This window comes from Poromitra crassiceps (genome assembly GCF_964638095.1).
Source record: "Poromitra crassiceps genome assembly, chromosome: 10".
Lineage (NCBI taxonomy): Eukaryota > Metazoa > Chordata > Actinopteri > Beryciformes > Melamphaidae > Poromitra > Poromitra crassiceps.
In genome coordinates, this window is record NC_139631.1 from 8,617,884 (window position 1) to 8,635,546 (window position 17,663).

The 17,663-nt window shown below is 45.4% G+C and overlaps 1 protein-coding gene across 1 annotated transcript in view; it reads right to left on the bottom strand.

Moving 5' to 3' along the window:
- lrrc75ba (leucine rich repeat containing 75Ba) overlaps positions 1-13,859 on the bottom strand; it is a gene marked incomplete at both ends in the record, with an annotated part of 34,540 nt that extends 20,681 nt beyond the window's left edge. Inside the window, 2 exons of the mRNA XM_083644295.1 lie at positions 786-914; positions 13,566-13,859. Of these exons, the coding sequence (XP_083500421.1) occupies positions 786-914; positions 13,566-13,859 (423 nt within the window). The remainder of the gene's footprint in view (positions 1-785; positions 915-13,565) is intronic.
- Positions 13,860-17,663: the final 3,804 nt, after the last annotated feature.

Here is a 17,663-nt window from a genome sequence, read left to right on the forward strand (position 1 = left end):
TTTGACCAGATACCTCGATATCGATATTGTGACACTATTGTAGGAATACATATTGGTGCTTTCACAAAATATTTATTACACAATGAGACTTTTGATGAATAATCCTCAGTAATGTGGATAATAATGACTAAGTGGGGAAAGGCAAATAATAGAACAGTTAGAACAGTCTGGTAAGTTCAGAAAATGACATCACTTTACTGTAATGCAGCCAGGAAAAGACAACACTTATGCCTTATCAGCATATCACCATATCCAAAATCCCCATGGCACACCACACAACAAACATGGACAAAAACTGATGTTTGTTTGGTGTACCATGGCTGTGTCCTTGTTTGGAGATGTTTGGTCAGAGAGAGGCCATTTACACCTGGCGCTAACATGCGTTTTCTGTGATCAGATTGCAATCAGATTGTGTTTTATCACTTGAAACGCCAGGTGTAAACACCCCCAAAACGCATTGAAGAAGGATTGCAATCTGATCGGCCAAACCACCTCCGGAGGTGGTCAGGGATGCATTGTGTGTACACATTGAACACAAGTGTAAATGCAATGTGTCCTCTCAATCTGGATACAGCAACTTTATGCGGATTGAGAGGACAACCATTTCTGCAATCAGAAAACACATGTTAACACCAGGTGTAAATGGAATCCGGCTGAAGTGATAAAATACAATCTGATTGCAATCTGATGGTGGAAAACGCATGTTAGATTCCACATGTTCAATCCTGGTTTGTCTGCCCAGAGGGGAGAGCACAGTGAGGGTATAGCGGTGGTGAGGGCTTTACCTTCTTGGGGCACTGCATCTCGCGGGCCAAGCTGAGCAGCAGCTCGTGGGAGATGGGGTCCACCAGGTTGAGGAAGGAGGCGTTCTTGTATAAGATGTCATTGAGCGAGGAGCCTTCCAAGCCCAGATCCTAACAGACCACACAAGACGAGCAGAGTCACAATCACAGCTGTGAATGATGCTAAAGATGTAAAGATCTAGCAGCATAATAATATCTAGCATAATAATATCTAGCAGCATGGCAGCTTTGGACCTAAAGAAAACACACAATATATAAGAAACAATAGAATAAGGATGAAAACAGGGACATGCAGTGTCAAGGGCAATGTGATTCAAAATGGAGAGATGAAAGAAGCGTTTTGTTTTAAATATTCATCAAAGCAGGCTAAAGCTTTTATCTCCAGAAGGAAAGTGAAATCCATAGGGAGTTTCATAAGAACTGGGTCTTTCGGCATAATGTGCATAAACAAGAGTGCTCCCCACTGATATCGCTGCTGCCATGTGAAAGCCTCAGACATCTCATTTGAGGGGTTGTCGTTTGTCTCCCCCCCCCCACTACAACTGACCATACATTCCTTCATCTTTGTTCTAGCGATGTAGTGATACACTCATCAATGCATGATTTGATACGTTTCACGACACTGAGGTCACAACACGATTTTCTCACACATATTTCCCTTTTCTTTGTCAAAGAAAAACGGAAAAGAAAGGCATTGCGATGTATTTTTCATCTCCTAGATTTGAATATTCACACATTTGTGCATCACAACATCCCTCTCCTCCTGTCTGCAAGTCTAAAGTCTGCATCACAACATCCCTCTCCTCCTGTCTGCAAGTCTAAAGTCTGCATCACAACATCCCTCTCTCCTCCTGTCTGCAAGTCTAAAGTCTGCATCACAACATCCCTCTCCTCCTGTCTGCAAGTCTAAAGTCTGCATCACAACATCCCTCTCTCCTCCTGTCTGCAAGTCTAAAGTCTGCATCACAACATCCCTCTCTCCTCCTGTCTGCAAGTCTAAAGTCTGCATCACAACATCCCTCTCTCCTCCTGTCTGCAAGTCTAAAGTCTGCATCACAACATCCCTCTCCTTCTGTCTGCAAGTCTAAAGTCTGCATCACAACACCCCTCTCCCCCTGTCTGCAAGTCTAAAGTCTGCATCACAACATCCCTCTCCTCCTGTCTCCAAGACTAAAGTCTGCATCACAACATCCCTCTCCCCCTGTCTGCAAGTCTAAAGTCTGCATCACAACATCCCTCTCCTCCTGTCTCCAAGTCTAAAGTCTGCATCACAACATCCCTCTCTCCTTCTGTCTGCAAGTCTAAAGTCTGCATCACAACATCCCTCTCCTCCTGTCTGCAAGTCTAAAGTCTGCATCACAACATCCCTCTCTCCTTCTGTCTGCAAGTCTAAAGTCTGCATCACAACATCCCTCTCCTCCTGTCTCCAAGACTAAAGTCTGCATCACAACATCCCTCTCCTCCTGTCTGCAAGTCTGAAGTCTGCATCACAACATCCCTCTCCTCCTGTCTGCAAGTCTAAAGTCTGCATCACAACATCCCTCTCCTCCTGTCTGCAAGTCTAAAGTCTGCATCACAACATCCCTCTCCTCCTGTCTGCAAGTCTAAAGTCTGCATCACAACATCCCTCTCTCCTCCTGTCTGCAAGTCTGAAGTCTGCATCACAACATCCCTCTCCTCCTGTCTGCAAGTCTAAAGTCTGCATCACAACATCCCTCTCCTCCTGTCTGCAAGTCTAAAGTCTGCATCACAACATCCCTCTCCTCCTGTCTGCAAGTCTAAAGTCTGCATCACAACATCCCTCTCCTCCTGTCTGCAAGTCTAAAGTCTGCATCACAACATCCCTCTCCTCCTGTCTGCAAGTCTGAAGTCTGCATCACAACATCCCTCTCTCCTCCTGTCTGCAAGTCTAAAGTCTGCATCACAACATCCCTCTCCTTCTGTCTGCAAGTCTAAAGTCTGCATCACAACATCCCTCTCCTCCTGTCTGCAAGTCTAAAGTCTGCATCACAACATCCCTCTCTCCTCCTGTCTGCAAGTCTAAAGTCTGCATCACAACATCCCTCTCCTTCTGTCTGCAAGTCTAAAGTCTGCATCACAACACCCCTCTCCTCCTGTCTGCAAGTCTAAAGTCTGCATCACAACATCCCTCTCTCCTCCTGTCTGCAAGTCTAAAGTCTGCATCACAACATCCCTCTCCTTCTGTCTGCAAGTCTAAAGTCTGCATCACAACATCCCTCTCTCCTCCTGTCTGCAAGTCTAAAGTCTGCATCACAACATCCCTCTCTCCTTCTGTCTGCAAGTCTAAAGTCTGCATCACAACATCCCTCTCCTCCTGTCTGCAAGTCTAAAGTCTGCATCACAACATCCCTCTCCTCCTGTCTCCAAGACTAAAGTCTGCATCACAACATCCCTCTCCTCCTGTCTGCAAGTCTAAAGTCTGCATCACAACATCCCTCTCCTCCTGTCTGCAAGCCTAAAGTCTGCATCACAACATCCCTCTCCTCCTGTCTGCAAGTCTAAAGTCTGCATCACAACATCCCTCTCCTCCTGTCTGCAAGTCTAAAGTCTGCATCACAACATCCCTCTCCTCCTGTCTGCAAGTCTAAAGTCTGCATCACAACATCCCTCTCTCCTCCTGTCTGCAAGTCTAAAGTCTGCATCACAACATCCCTCTCCTCCTGTCTGCAAGTCTAAAGTCTGCATCACAACATCCCTCTCTCCTCCTGTCTGCAAGTCTAAAGTCTGCATCACAACATCCCTCTCCTCCTGTCTGCAAGTCTAAAGTCTGCATCACAACATCCCTCTCCTCCTGTCTGCAAGTCTAAAGTCTGCATCACAACATCCCTCTCCTCCTGTCTGCAAGTCTAAAGTCTGCATCACAACATCCCTCTCCTCCTGTCTGCAAGTCTAAAGTCTGCATCACAACATCCCTCTCCTCCTGTCTGCAAGTCTAAAGTCTGCATCACAACATCCCTCTCCTCCTGTCTGCAAGTCTAAAGTCTGCATCACAACATCCCTCTCTCCTGTCTGCAAGTCTAAAGTCTGCATCACAACATCCCTCTCATCCTGTCTGCAAGCCTAAAGTCTGCATCACAACATCCCTCTCTCCTCCTGTCTGCAAGTCTAAAGTCTGCATCACAACATCCCTCTCCTCCTGTCTGCAAGTCTAAAGTCTGCATCACAACATCCCTCTCCCCCTGTCTGCAAGTCTAAAGTCTGCATCACAACATCCCTCTCCTCCTGTCTGCAAGTCTAAAGTCTGCATCACAACATCCCTCTCTCCTCCTGTCTGCAAGTCTAAAGTCTGCATCACAACATCCCTCTCCCCCTGTCTGCAAGCCTAAAGTCTGCATCACAACATCCCTCTCCTCCTGTCTGCAAGCCTAAAGTCTGCATCACAACATCCCTCTCCTCCTGTCTGCAAGTCTAAAGTCTGCATCACAACATCCCTCTCCTCCTGTCTGCAAGTCTAAAGTCTGCATCACAACATCCCTCTCCTCCTGTCTGCAAGTCTAAAGTCTGCATCACAACATCCCTCTCCTCCTGTCTGCAAGTCTAAAGTCTGCATCACAACATCCCTCTCTCCTCCTGTCTGCAAGTCTAAAGTCTGCATCACAACATCCCTCTCTCCTTCTGTCTGCAAGTCTAAAGTCTGCATCACAACATCCCTCTCCTCCTGTCTGCAACCTAAAGTCTGCATCACAACATCCCTCTCATCCTGTCTGCAAGTCTAAAGTCTGCATCACAACATCCCTCTCCTCCTGTCTGCAAGTCTAAAGTCTGCATCACAACATCCCTCTCCTCCTGTCTGCAAGTCTAAAGTCTGCATCACAACATCCCTCTCCTCCTGTCTGCAAGTCTAAAGTCTGCATCACAACATCCCTCTCTCCTTCTGTCTGCAAGTCTAAAGTCTGCATCACAACATCCCTCTCCTCCTGTCTGCAAGTCTAAAGTCTGTATCACAACATCCCTCTCCTCCTGTCTGCAAGTCTAAAGTCTGTATCACAACATCCCTCTCCTCCTGTCTGCAAGTCTAAAGTCTGTATCACAACATCCCTCTCCTCCTGTCTGCAAGTCTAAAGTCTGCATCACAACATCCCTCTCCTCCTGTCTGCAAGTCTAAAGTCTGTATCACAACATCCCTCTTCTCCTGTCTGCAAGCCTAAAGTCTGCATCACAACATCCCTCTCTCCTCCTGTCTGCAAGTCTAAAGTCTGCATCACAACATCCCTCTCCTCCTGTCTGCAAGTCTAAAGTCTGCATCACAACATCCCTCTCTCCTCCTGTCTGCAAGTCTAAAGTCTGCATCACAACATCCCTCTCCTCCTGTCTGCAAGTCTAAAGTCTGCATCACAACATCCCTCTCTCCTCCTGTCTGCAAGTCTAAAGTCTGCATCACAACATCCCTCTCTCCTCCTGTCTGCAAGTCTAAAGTCTGCATCACAACATCCCTCTCCTCCTGTCTGCAAGTCTAAAGTCTGCATCGCAACATCCCTCTCCTCCTGTCTGCAAGCCTAAAGTCTGCATCACAACATCCCTCTCCTCCTGTCTGCAAGCCTAAAGTCTGCATCACAACATCCCTCTCCTCCTGTCTGCAAGTCTAAAGTCTGCATCACAACATCCCTCTCCTCCTGTCTGCAAGTCTAAAGTCTGCATCACAACATCCCTCTCCTCCTGTCTGCAAGTCTAAAGTCTGCATCACAACATCCCTCTCCTCCTGTCTGCAAGTCTAAAGTCTGCATCACAACAGCCCTCTCCTCCTGTCTGCAAGTCTAAAATCTGCATCACAACATCCCTCTCCTCCTGTCTGCAAGTCTAAAGTCTGCATCACAACATCCCTCTCTCCTCCTGTCTGCAAGTCTAAAGTCTGCATCACAACATCCCTCTCTCCTCCTGTCTGCAAGTCTAAAGTCTGCATCACAACATCCCTCTCCTCCTGTCTGCAAGTCTAAAGTCTGCATCGCAACATCCCTCTCCTCCTGTCTGCAAGCCTAAAGTCTGCATCACAACATCCCTCTCCTCCTGTCTGCAAGCCTAAAGTCTGCATCACAACATCCCTCTCCTCCTGTCTGCAAGTCTAAAGTCTGCATCACAACATCCCTCTCCTCCTGTCTGCAAGTCTAAAGTCTGCATCACAACATCCCTCTCCTCCTGTCTGCAAGTCTAAAGTCTGCATCACAACATCCCTCTCTCCTTCTGTCTGCAAGTCTAAAGTCTGCATCACAACATCCCTCTCCTCCTGTCTGCAAGTCTAAAGTCTGCATCACAACATCCCTCTCCTCCTGTCTGCAAGTCTAAAGTCTGCATCACAACATCCCTCTCTCCTGTCTGCAAGTCTAAAGTCTGCATCACAACATCCCTCTCCTCCTGTCTGCAAGTCTAAAGTCTGCATCACAACATCCCTCTCCTCCTGTCTGCAACCTAAAGTCTGCATCACAACATCCCTCTCCTCCTGTCTGCAAGTCTAAAGTCTGCATCACAACATCCCTCTCCTCCTGTCTGCAAGTCTAAAGTCTGCATCACAACATCCCTCTCTCCTGTCTGCAAGTCTAAAGTCTGCATCACAACATCCCTCTCCTCCTGTCTGCAAGTCTAAAGTCTGCATCACAACATCCCTCTCTCCTCCTGTCTGCAAGTCTAAAGTCTGCATCACAACATCCCTCTCCCCCTGTCTGCAACCTAAAGTCTGCATCACAACATCCCTCTCTCCTCCTGTCTGCAAGTCTAAAGTCTGCATCACAACATCCCTCTCCTCCTGTCTGCAAGTCTAAAGTCTGCATCACAACATCCCTCTCTCCTCCTGTCTGCAAGTCTAAAGTCTGCATCACAACATCCCTCTCCTCCTGTCTGCAACCTAAAGTCTGCATCACAACATCCCTCTCCTCCTGTCTGCAAGTCTAAAGTCTGCATCACAACATCCCTCTCCTCCTGTCTGCAAGTCTAAAGTCTGCATCACAACATCCCTCTCCTCCTGTCTGCAAGTCTAAAGTCTGCATCACAACATCCCTCTCTCCTGTCTGCAAGTCTAAAGTCTGCATCACAACATCCCTCTCCTCCTGTCTGCAAGTCTAAAGTCTGCATCACAACATCCCTCTCCTCCTGTCTGCAAGTCTAAAGTCTGTATCACAACATCCCTCTCCTCCTGTCTGCAAGTCTAAAGTCTGCATCACAACATCCCTCTCCTCCTGTCTGCAAGTCTAAAGTCTGCATCACAACATCCCTCTCCTCCTGCATCACAACACAGATCAGAATCAACACATTCCATCCTGAAGGTGCTAACGAGCCAAACCACCATGACAGGGTCAACCACTCATGCAGCCCGGCCGCCATGCAACTATAATGAGAAGACAGCCTGTGAGACACACACACACACACACACACACACACAGACACACACACAGACACGGGCGTGGGCGAGATGGCCATCACCGTATTTCAGGGGATATTCTCGCTGATACTGAAAAATATTTTATGATTAATTTCAAGAACAAGAATCGCAACAAAATAAGTGTTATATGTCGGCATAAATGTAACAGTTTGCCTTCAATTATTACCGTGGTTTGTTGTTTTGTATCCAAACCTCGTCCACACTACTGAAGCCACTCCCCTTTTTGAAATTAACTCCACCCCCGTGGAGCTGCTTTCAGCCATGCTTGTTGTTGCCGTGCATTTGTCATACCATTATACAGCAGAATGGTGTGACGTCGTTACATCAATAACAATATGCTATGGCACACCCCTAAGCGCACACACACACACACACATACGCACACCCCCCCCCCCCCCCCTCACACACACACACACACACACACACACACATTGACTCAGAAGACAATGGGCATTGATTGGAATAGACAGTTTGAGTGGGAGGCCGGCGAGCCTTTTAACAAGGGCAGCCGTAAACAGACTCAACCTAAGGTGGCCAGGGAGAAGCTGCTTCTCTCCTTCTGAGGCCAGGTATAAAAATAACCAGTGGCATAGACACACACACCCGCACACACACACACACACACGCACGCACGCACGCACACACAACACAAGCACGCACGCATACGCGCACGCACGCACGCGCACACACACACACACACACACACACACACACAAGCATTATTGTTTGAAAACTCTCGGCTTGCAGATGTGCTCAGATTTTGCGCCTAAACTAGCTATAGCATATTGGTCTCATCACATGATCAAATAGAGACTTGACGTTGGACAACAACATACACTGTGGTGTGTGTGGATTCAGCTGGAGTCAAGAACACACTGTGTGGTGTGTGTAGTTTCAGCTCGAGTCGACAACAGACAGCAGTTTATTTTTAAACCTTCCTTGGTAGAAGATGACATTTCAAAGAAATCTTGTTTTTGTTCAATAAATGCACGACGTTCCCGAAGTGAAAGAGTAATCTCCTTAAATAACCGTGATCTCAAAATTGATCAAAATCATCGTGATGATCATTTTGACCATAATCGTGCAGCGCTACACGAGCCCCTTTCTTTCCTATCAGCGGCTAGTCTCACGTAGTCAGACCCACCGTGGACGTCATCGAGCTTCTAATCAGACTAATCGGCGGCAAAGCTGGGTGCAAAGACACGGCCATATTGTCACACGACACTGCCACATTGTAACAAGACAATTAAGTCAACTCTGTGTTCAACACCCTTTGAAATGGAGATAGATACCAGAATAGACCGTCTGAGACATTCTGCCTAACGTGTGATGCTGCGAGTAACGCTAACGTAAAGGCTTATTTAATACTAGTGGAGCTCATTTGGAAGAAGCGCTCCCCGCTCTCCTGTGATGTGTCTGTGATGTGTCTGTGATGCGTCTGTGATGTGTCTGTGATGTGTCTGTCGCGGGGCCTAGCCCGTCTCCGTTGATCTCCTCGGCTTGATTAAGGAGGTTCCATGCTCGCCTGTCAAGCCCTTCAAAGGTCATTACAAATGGATTATTGGCCCCACCGCTAAAGCAGGAGAGAGGGGAAGCCTAAGAGCCGGCAAACAAATCAAGACCGCCACAGCTGCTGCTGTCACAGCCTTAACACACCCACATCATTCTCTTACCTATGTTGTATGTTGTAATACTGCAACTCCATGCAAATGGCTTTCAAAATAAATCCCCTCGAAGAAATCAATGCATAATTGACAGCGTATATGAACCTTGCGTAATACACTCCATATAACACACATATTAGATTAGCTACCTGTAACTGCATATTGTTACAGCGTATATGAACCTTGCGTAATACACTCCATATCACACACATATTAGATTAGCTACCTGTAACTGCATATTGTTACAGCGTATATGAACCTTGCGTAATACACTCCATATCACACACATATTAGATTAGCTACCTGTAACTGCATATTGTTACAGCGTATATGAACCTTGCATAATACACTCCATATCACACACGTATTAGATTAGCTACCTGTAACTGCATATTGTTACAGCGTATATGAACCTTGCGTAATACTCCATATCACACACATATTAGATTAGCTACCTGTAACTGCATATTGTTACAGGGTATATGAACCTTGCGTAATACTCCATATCACACACATATTAGATTAGCTACCTGTAACTGCATATTGTTACAGCGTATATGAACCTTGCGTAATACTCCATATCACACACATATTAGATTAGCTACCTGTAACTGCATATTGTTACAGCGTATATGAACCTTGCGTAATACTCCATATCACACACATATTAGATTAGCTACCTGTAACTGCATATTGTTACAGCGTATATGAACCTTGCGTAATACACTCCATATCACACACATATTAGATTAGCTACCTGTAACTGCATATTGTTACAGCGTATATGAACCTTGCGTAATACTCCATATCACACACATATTAGATTAGCTACCTGTAACTGCATATTGTTACAGCGTATATGAACCTTGCGTAATACACTCCATATCACACACATATTAGATTAGCTACCTGTAACTGCATATTGTTACAGCGTATATGAACCTTGCGTAATACTCCATATCACACACATATTAGATTAGCTACCTGTAACTGCATATTGTTACAGCGTATATGAACCTTGCGTAATACACTCCATATCACACACATATTAGATTAGCTACCTGTAACTGCATATTGTTACAGCGTATATGAACCTTGCGTAATACACTCCATATCACACACGTTATTAGATTAGTTACCTGTAACTGCATATTGTTACAGCGTATATGAACCTTGCGTAATACTCCATATCACACACATATTAGATTAGCTACCTGTAACTGCATATTGTTACAGCGTATATGAACCTTGCGTAATACACTCCATATCACACACGTTATTAGATTAGTTACCTGTAACTGCATATTGTTACAGCGTATATGAACCTTGCGTAATACTCCATATCACACACGTTATTAGATTAGCTACCTGTAACTGCATATTGTTACAGCGTATATGAACCTTGCATAATACTCCATATCACACACGTATTAGATTAGCTACCTGTAACTGCATATTGTTGCTGTGTCGGGTGAAACCAGGAGAACAGCTTTGCTTTTCGCTTGATGTCATGGTGACAAAGCGTTTTTCTAGAGGTGCAATGACGATTAGTCGATTAATTGTTGATCAACAGAAAATCAACCACCAACTTTTTTTTTTAAATAATCGATTAATTTGTTTAGACTAATTTTTTTAGAAAAAAATGCAACAACAAAAAAAGTCAAAATGATCTTGTTTCAGCTTATTAAATGTGCCTGGTTTCTTTAGTCTTCTATGACAGTAACATACAGATGATGTTTGGGTTGTGGACTGTTGAACAAAAAAGAAGACATTTCAGGACGTCATCGGCTTTGGGGAAAAAGTGATCGACATTTTTCACCATTTTGTGACATTTTATAAACCAGACAAATAATCGACAGATGAATCGATAATGAAAATAATCATTAGTTGCAGCCCTACATTTTGTTATCCAATTGGTTTAAAAAAAAGGCTTTCATAAGCCAAAGAGGTTGGAGGATTTTCTCAACACATGAAAACAGGGAAATCACTGGAATTGTTTTTTTTCACATGAGCACATATGAAAGGATACTTCCCGTTACAACAATACAAGCATCACAGCCGTCTGGATTTGACATTTTGTGGACTTCCTGGTCGAGAAAGTGAGAGACAATCCATCCTTATGATGCAGAATCATGTTGTATTATGAAACACAGGAGTCTGAGTCTCACAGTGTTGCTGTTGGAGCACAGGGCCATTACAGAGAGAGAGACATTACCACTAGAGAGGCGTGGAGGTGGGGGGGGGGGGGGGGGGGGGTTGGTCTATTGGGAGCGTCAGACAGCATCGACTATAGAGGGGTGAGCCTCTATAGCAGAGATGGAGAGGATGGTGGCGAGGAGCCAGAGGGAATAATAACATTTTGACAGAATGCAATGAAATACTGGACACAATTTGACAATTTTCCACAATTTAACGCACAGACGATCCTTTTCAAATGAAATGGCAACATAAAAGCACAGTTATAGCCAGGCAGTGAGTCACACCGTGTCTGCTGCTGAAACCATGTGTCATAGGTGCATCACTGTGTGAATGGCCCATATTCACACAGCGATATGGTTTCTCTCCAAAATAAGACATCAATAAATAAATGTACTCTTGGGAGGGATGGTGGAAGCGGCGGGGTCACACAGAGACACCCAGAGGCAAAATGAGGGATGACGAGAGCCAGAGATGTTAACACCGCATTTGGTGACCCATCAGCTTCTGTGAGCTGCTGTGTTTTTAGGTTGGTTAGGGTTAGGCATGAGGAGTGAGATGGCCTGGGGTTAGGGTATGAAGGGCAGGTCACAGAATCCAGTGTTTCCCCTACCATTCTACAGGCCTGGCGGGCCTGCCAGGCCAACGACGCCCCCGCCAGGCCAGAAGATTTTTTTTTTGCAAAACATACCCCCCCCCCCCACTCTCCCCAAAATTCCAATAAACCTTTATGGCATATTATTACAATACAACCATACTGGTGTTGACAGTGTTGACAGTAATAGAAGATGCCAAATCATTCAAAACAATAAGCATGTTGCTTTTAGGAGCATTTTGCCCAGCGTGCAGCGCTGTTCCAAAACGTGTCAACGTGTGTCGTTGCCTGGGAAACGCACATCCCATAATACAACTGTTCGCATCGCATCCCATAATAGTATGATGATAATTGGGATGCCATTGCGAACAGGTCGTCGCCAGCGAGGGCCCCCACCGTTGCGGTCGGGGTACGTTTCGAAATCCCTCCAGGCCTGAACATTTTTCTAGGGGAAACACTGGAATCTGATTGGTCACCAAATATGGTGTAACAAAATCTGTGACCACTGAAATGGGTGCTTGTTGCTGGCTACGCTACAGTACAGTGATGGTCACATCATTCTGAGTGACGCTGTCAGAAATGATGAAATCATTCAATTCAATTGATTGCTAATTTATTTATGGCTTCACACAGGTTTGCTTGCACACATGAAAGTCACAATACACGATGCAACAAACACCAGAATACCCAGTACACAGCACAGAAAATGACCAAATACATGAGACAACAGCGAACAAGATGCACAGTACAGACAGCAATAACGGACATGGTTCTAATGTGGATGATGTTTATGAAATTAGCAGATTTATTGCGTTTGGTATGGAAGATTTCTTGTAGATGTTCTTGGTTGCTGCAGGAACTCTGTAGCGTCTTCCCGAGGGTCAGACACAATAACACATTCTTTCCCCAAAAGAAGCAATGCAGTCACAGATTTTGTGTAACACCTGATGGCACGCTGGCTTAGGGTTAGAGCTACAACCATTAGTTGATAGTCGATCAACAGAAAATGAATCGCAAACTATTTTTTTATAATAATATATACTGTAGGGCTGGGTAAGAAAAAACAATATATCGATATTGAGACGATATTCATTTGAATGAACTGATATCGATTCATAAATCCCAATATCAATATTTTAATATAATGCCTTTTCCCGTGGATGCATGAAGCTTTAACCCTGTTAGACTCACATGGTTTCCTAGCACCAGATCTCACAAACATCTGTAAACATTAATATTTTTTACAATGCACCAGATTAGAGGATTCATCGTACAATTTACAGCATTAGTTCTTTGATAATTTCTTTCAAATAAAAGGCAAAAATGCTATAAACTAAATATTGATATCGAATCATATCGAATCGGGACCTTGTGTATCGGAATCATATCAAATCGGGAAATCAGTGACGATACCCAGCCCTATATTCGTTTCGACTCATTTTTAAGATATGTTTTTCCCTCTGGTTCCAGCAAATGCAAATATGTTCTGGTTTCTTTAACAGTAAACTTTGGGATGTAGACTGTCTGTTGGTCAGGACAAAATACATTTGTGGACGTCCTCTTGGGCTTTGTGGAAAAGTGATCGACAGTCTTCACCATTTTGTGACAATTTATAGACCAAACGACTAGGGTCAAAGGTCATGGAGGTATGGTGCAGAGAGGCACCTGCTAGCTGGCAGGGCAGCAGCTGACCTGGACTAACGGTAACAACAAGTCGGTCTCAGCATCATCATCCACACGCACACACACACACACTCCTGCTTGCTTCGACTCCCCATCTGTTGCTATGGGAAGCAGGAGGACCTATAGCTGCGTCACGTGATGTAAAGTCAAAGCAGTAACGTATGGGTGAAATGAAAGCGGTGTGCCAGGCAGCCCTCTGTAGAGTAGAGTGTGCTCTGCTCTGCTCTGCTTACCTTCCTCAGCAGTTTGAGCACGTCGGCCGCCTGCTCCAGCCTGCGGTCTCGCAGCAGCTTCTGGATGTCTTTGATCCAGGCGACGCGCCGCACGTACGGGCTGTGGCTGCTCCTCCGCAGCATGCCGGGCAGCTTGTCCGACTTCAGCATCAGGGCGAACAGAAAGTCCCCCCCGCCCCTGTGCAGCCTGTCTCGGTCTCGGTCGCTCTCCCCGGTGCTGTCCAGATGCTTGCGTCGCTTCTTGGAGAAATTCTCATTGTCCAGACTGCTCTGTCTGCTCAGCCTGGAGCCCATGTCGCTTTTTGTCCAGATGCAGGCTGGTTTGTGGTTTGTTTGTTTGTTGATGTTAATAAAAGGTCGAACCCATGATCAGACAGACGGGTCTGAGCAGCAGCTGCTCCTAGTTGAAAACAACGCCGTGCCGTCTGGATGCAACAACCCCGAGAGCCGCGTCTGTCTGCCGCGATCAGGTGCAGAGGAGACAGTCCCACCACGACAGTCTCATTTATCGCGGTTCTCTGACGCGCACCGGCCACACACACACACACTCACACTGCTGCTGTTCTGTTGCTCACCGTGCAGGGCTACGTGCGCCTGCCTCGGATGGTGATGAGGATGCTCCAGTCCGGTTGCATGCGTCCCTGCTTCACGCAGCTATTTGGGTTTGTGCGCAACGTGGAGCGATCCGACCAATCCCAGCGTCCTGCGCCTGTGAGCGTCTCTCCTCCGAGGGGGGAGTTTAGGCTGATAGATGAAGCCAATGCGGAAGTAGGCTACCAAAAAACTGCAGTTCCTCGAATGGCCACTTGAGGCTGGCTCCAAAAGGGTGTCAATCCTCATTCATCCCCATGTAAAAATGCCCGACTTTACAGCATATTACAGCCTTGGAAAAAAAAAGTTTTGGGTTTGTTTCACTTTTCATGACAACTATACAGGGGGTGAAAGCTAGCTGTTTAGAGTAAAATATATGATACAAAGGACTATGTTTTGGGTCTTATTGACATCTTGCCTGTCCATGACCTTTGACCTATCACCCAGGTGATTGAATCACCCAGGTCTGAATAGAGCCTGACCCTGTTCAGGGTGATGATCCAATCACAATGGACAGCTAGCAGTAGCTGCTGCTAGCTAGCTGGATGTAGTTTGGTTGAAAGAAAATAGTTCCTATGAATCTGCTCACAACAAGGTCTCTATCTTGAGTAAGCAGGTCATGATTTCTGGCCTATTTGAGAGAAGGCAGACATCTCTACTGCTGATATCCCACAAACTTGGCAACTCACCCCAAAACCATCTAGGTGGCTGAATAGCACTACAGGTAAGATTGATTTTGTTACAGAGTGACATTGTAACATCGTGAGCATTGTATTTCAGGAGTTGAAAGCATTTTTATCAAGGTCAGTTATCTTATGGATTGGTCACATTTACCTTTGGTCATTAGAGCTGATTCTCAGACAGTAGGCTACCATTGGCCTCATATAAACATATGTTTTTCTTTTGGTAACCTTGGAGCCAACACAGCCATTACACAACCTGTCAAATCATGGACAAATCTTCCACAGGTCCACAAAATCTTTGTCATTTTTTGAAGAACTCATATCTTTTCATTAGACCTCTTGAAATCCACACAGAGGGAAAATCTTTCATGTACACGTGTATATATATATATATATATATATATTTGTATATATATGTAAGGGATTCCAATTTACAAAACAGTCATTATATTACAGTTACTCATCCAAGTAACTTCACTTCTAAAATGAGCTGGCTAAACGAGCTGTACGTCACTTTTTTGGAAAGGGATGTAGTGAAAGTAATAGAGTAACGGGTAACTTAACTAATTACTTTCGATACCAAGTAATAAGTAAAGTATCGGTAATTGTATTACTTTTTAAAGGAGTAGTAAGTAACTTATTACATTTTTTTAGCATGTTTTTAGTGGGGGGTTCCTATCTGGAGGAAACCCCAGGGGAGCATGGGGGGAGAACATGCAAACTCCACACAGAAAGGCCCTTTTGATGAGCCCACCTGGCCAGTAGGCACTGAGGACATGGGAATGGGGACACACACCCTCAGTGCCCACTGCATCCCAGGCGGGAATCGAACCCAGGACCTTGCTGTGGTGCTGTTGCTGTGAGGCAACAGCACTACCACTGTGCCCCCGAGTAACTTGCCAAACAATGGTCATCTCACGCGGTGTGGGGTCACCTCACCGCGGAACAGGATTAGTCTGTGGTGTGATTGGTTGCTGAGCGTACTGCTCTCCCTCCGTCTGTAAAGACAAAGCCAGACCTGTGTGATCTGCAATAAACACACGTAAATGTGCTCTCCTGCTATTATAAATCAGCTGTCCATTAAATAAGCTGTGGCTCCTTGGGGCAGCTGTGAACCGAGGAGATCCAGAGCAGGATAGCAGTGATTAGATTGGGACAGCAACGGCCCACAGGCTCCCGCGCCGGTGCTTCATCACTGTGGCCCAGCAACAGATCATCTGAGGTAACACAGAGAGGTAACATGGTGGATTATCTGAGGTAACACAGAGAGGTAACATGGTGGATTATCTGAGGTAACACAGAGAGGTAACATGGTGCATTATCTGAGGTAACACAGAGAGGTAGCATGGTGCATTATCTGAGGTAACACAGAGAGGTAACATGGTGCATTATCTGAGGTAACACAGAGAGGTAACATGGTGGATTATCTGAGGTAACACAGAGAGGTAGCATGGTGCATTATCTGAGGTAACACAGAGAGGTAACATGGTGGATTATCTGAGGTAACACAGAGAGGTAACATGGTGGATTATCTGAGGTAACACAGAGAGGTAGCATGGTGCATTATCTGAGGTAACACAGAGAGGTAACATGGTGCATTATCTGAGGTAACACAGAGAGGTAACATGGTGGATTATCTGAGGTAACACAGAGAGGTAGCATGGTGGATTATCTGAGGTAACACAGAGAGGTAACATGGTGGATTATCTGAGGTAACACAGAGAGGTAGCATGGTGCATTATCTGAGGTAACACAGAGAGGTAGCATGGTGGATTATCTGAGGTAACACAGAGAGGTAACATGGTGCATTATCTGAGGTAACACAGAGAGGTAACATGGTGCATTATCTGAGGTAACACAGAGAGGTAACATGGTGGATTATCTGAGGTAACACAGAGAGGTAACATGGTGGATTATCTGAGGTAACACAGAGAGGTAGCATGGTGGATTATCTGAGGTAACACAGAGAGGTATGGTGGATTAGCTGAGGTAACACAGAGAGGTAGCATGGTGCATTATCTGAGGTAACACAGAGAGGTAGCATGGTGGATTATCTGAGGTAACACAGAGAGGTAACATGGTGCATTATCTGAGGTAACACAGAGAGGTAACATGGTGCATTATCTGAGGTAACACAGAGAGGTAACATGGTGGATTATCTGAGGTAACACAGAGAGGTAACATGGTGGATTATCTGAGGTAACACAGAGAGGTAGCATGGTGGATTATCTGAGGTAACACAGAGAGGTATGGTGGATTAGCTGAGGTAACACAGAGAGGTAGCATGGTGCATTATCTGAGGTAACACAGAGAGGTAACATGGTGCATTATCTGAGGTAACACAGAGAGGTAACATGGTGGATTATCTGAGGTAACACAGAGAGGTAACATGGTGCATTATCTGAGGTAACACAGAGAGGTATGGTGGATTATCTGAGGTAACACAGAGAGTTAACATGGTGCATTATCTGAGGTAACACAGAGAGTTAACATGGTGCATTATCTGAGGTAACACAGAGAGTTAACATGGTGCATTATCTGAGGTAACACAGAGAGGTAGCATGGTGCATTATCTGAGGTAACACAGAGGAGTAGCATGGTGGATTATCTGAGGTAACACAGAGGAGTAGCATGGTGGATTATCTGAGGTAACACAGAGAGGTAGCATGGTGCATTATCTGAGGTAACACAGAGAGGTATGGTGGATTATCTGAGGTAACACAGAGAGGTAGCATGGTGCATTATCTGAGGTAACACAGAGAGGTATGGTGCATTATCTGAGGTAACACAGAGAGGTATGGTGGATTATCTGAGGTAACACAGA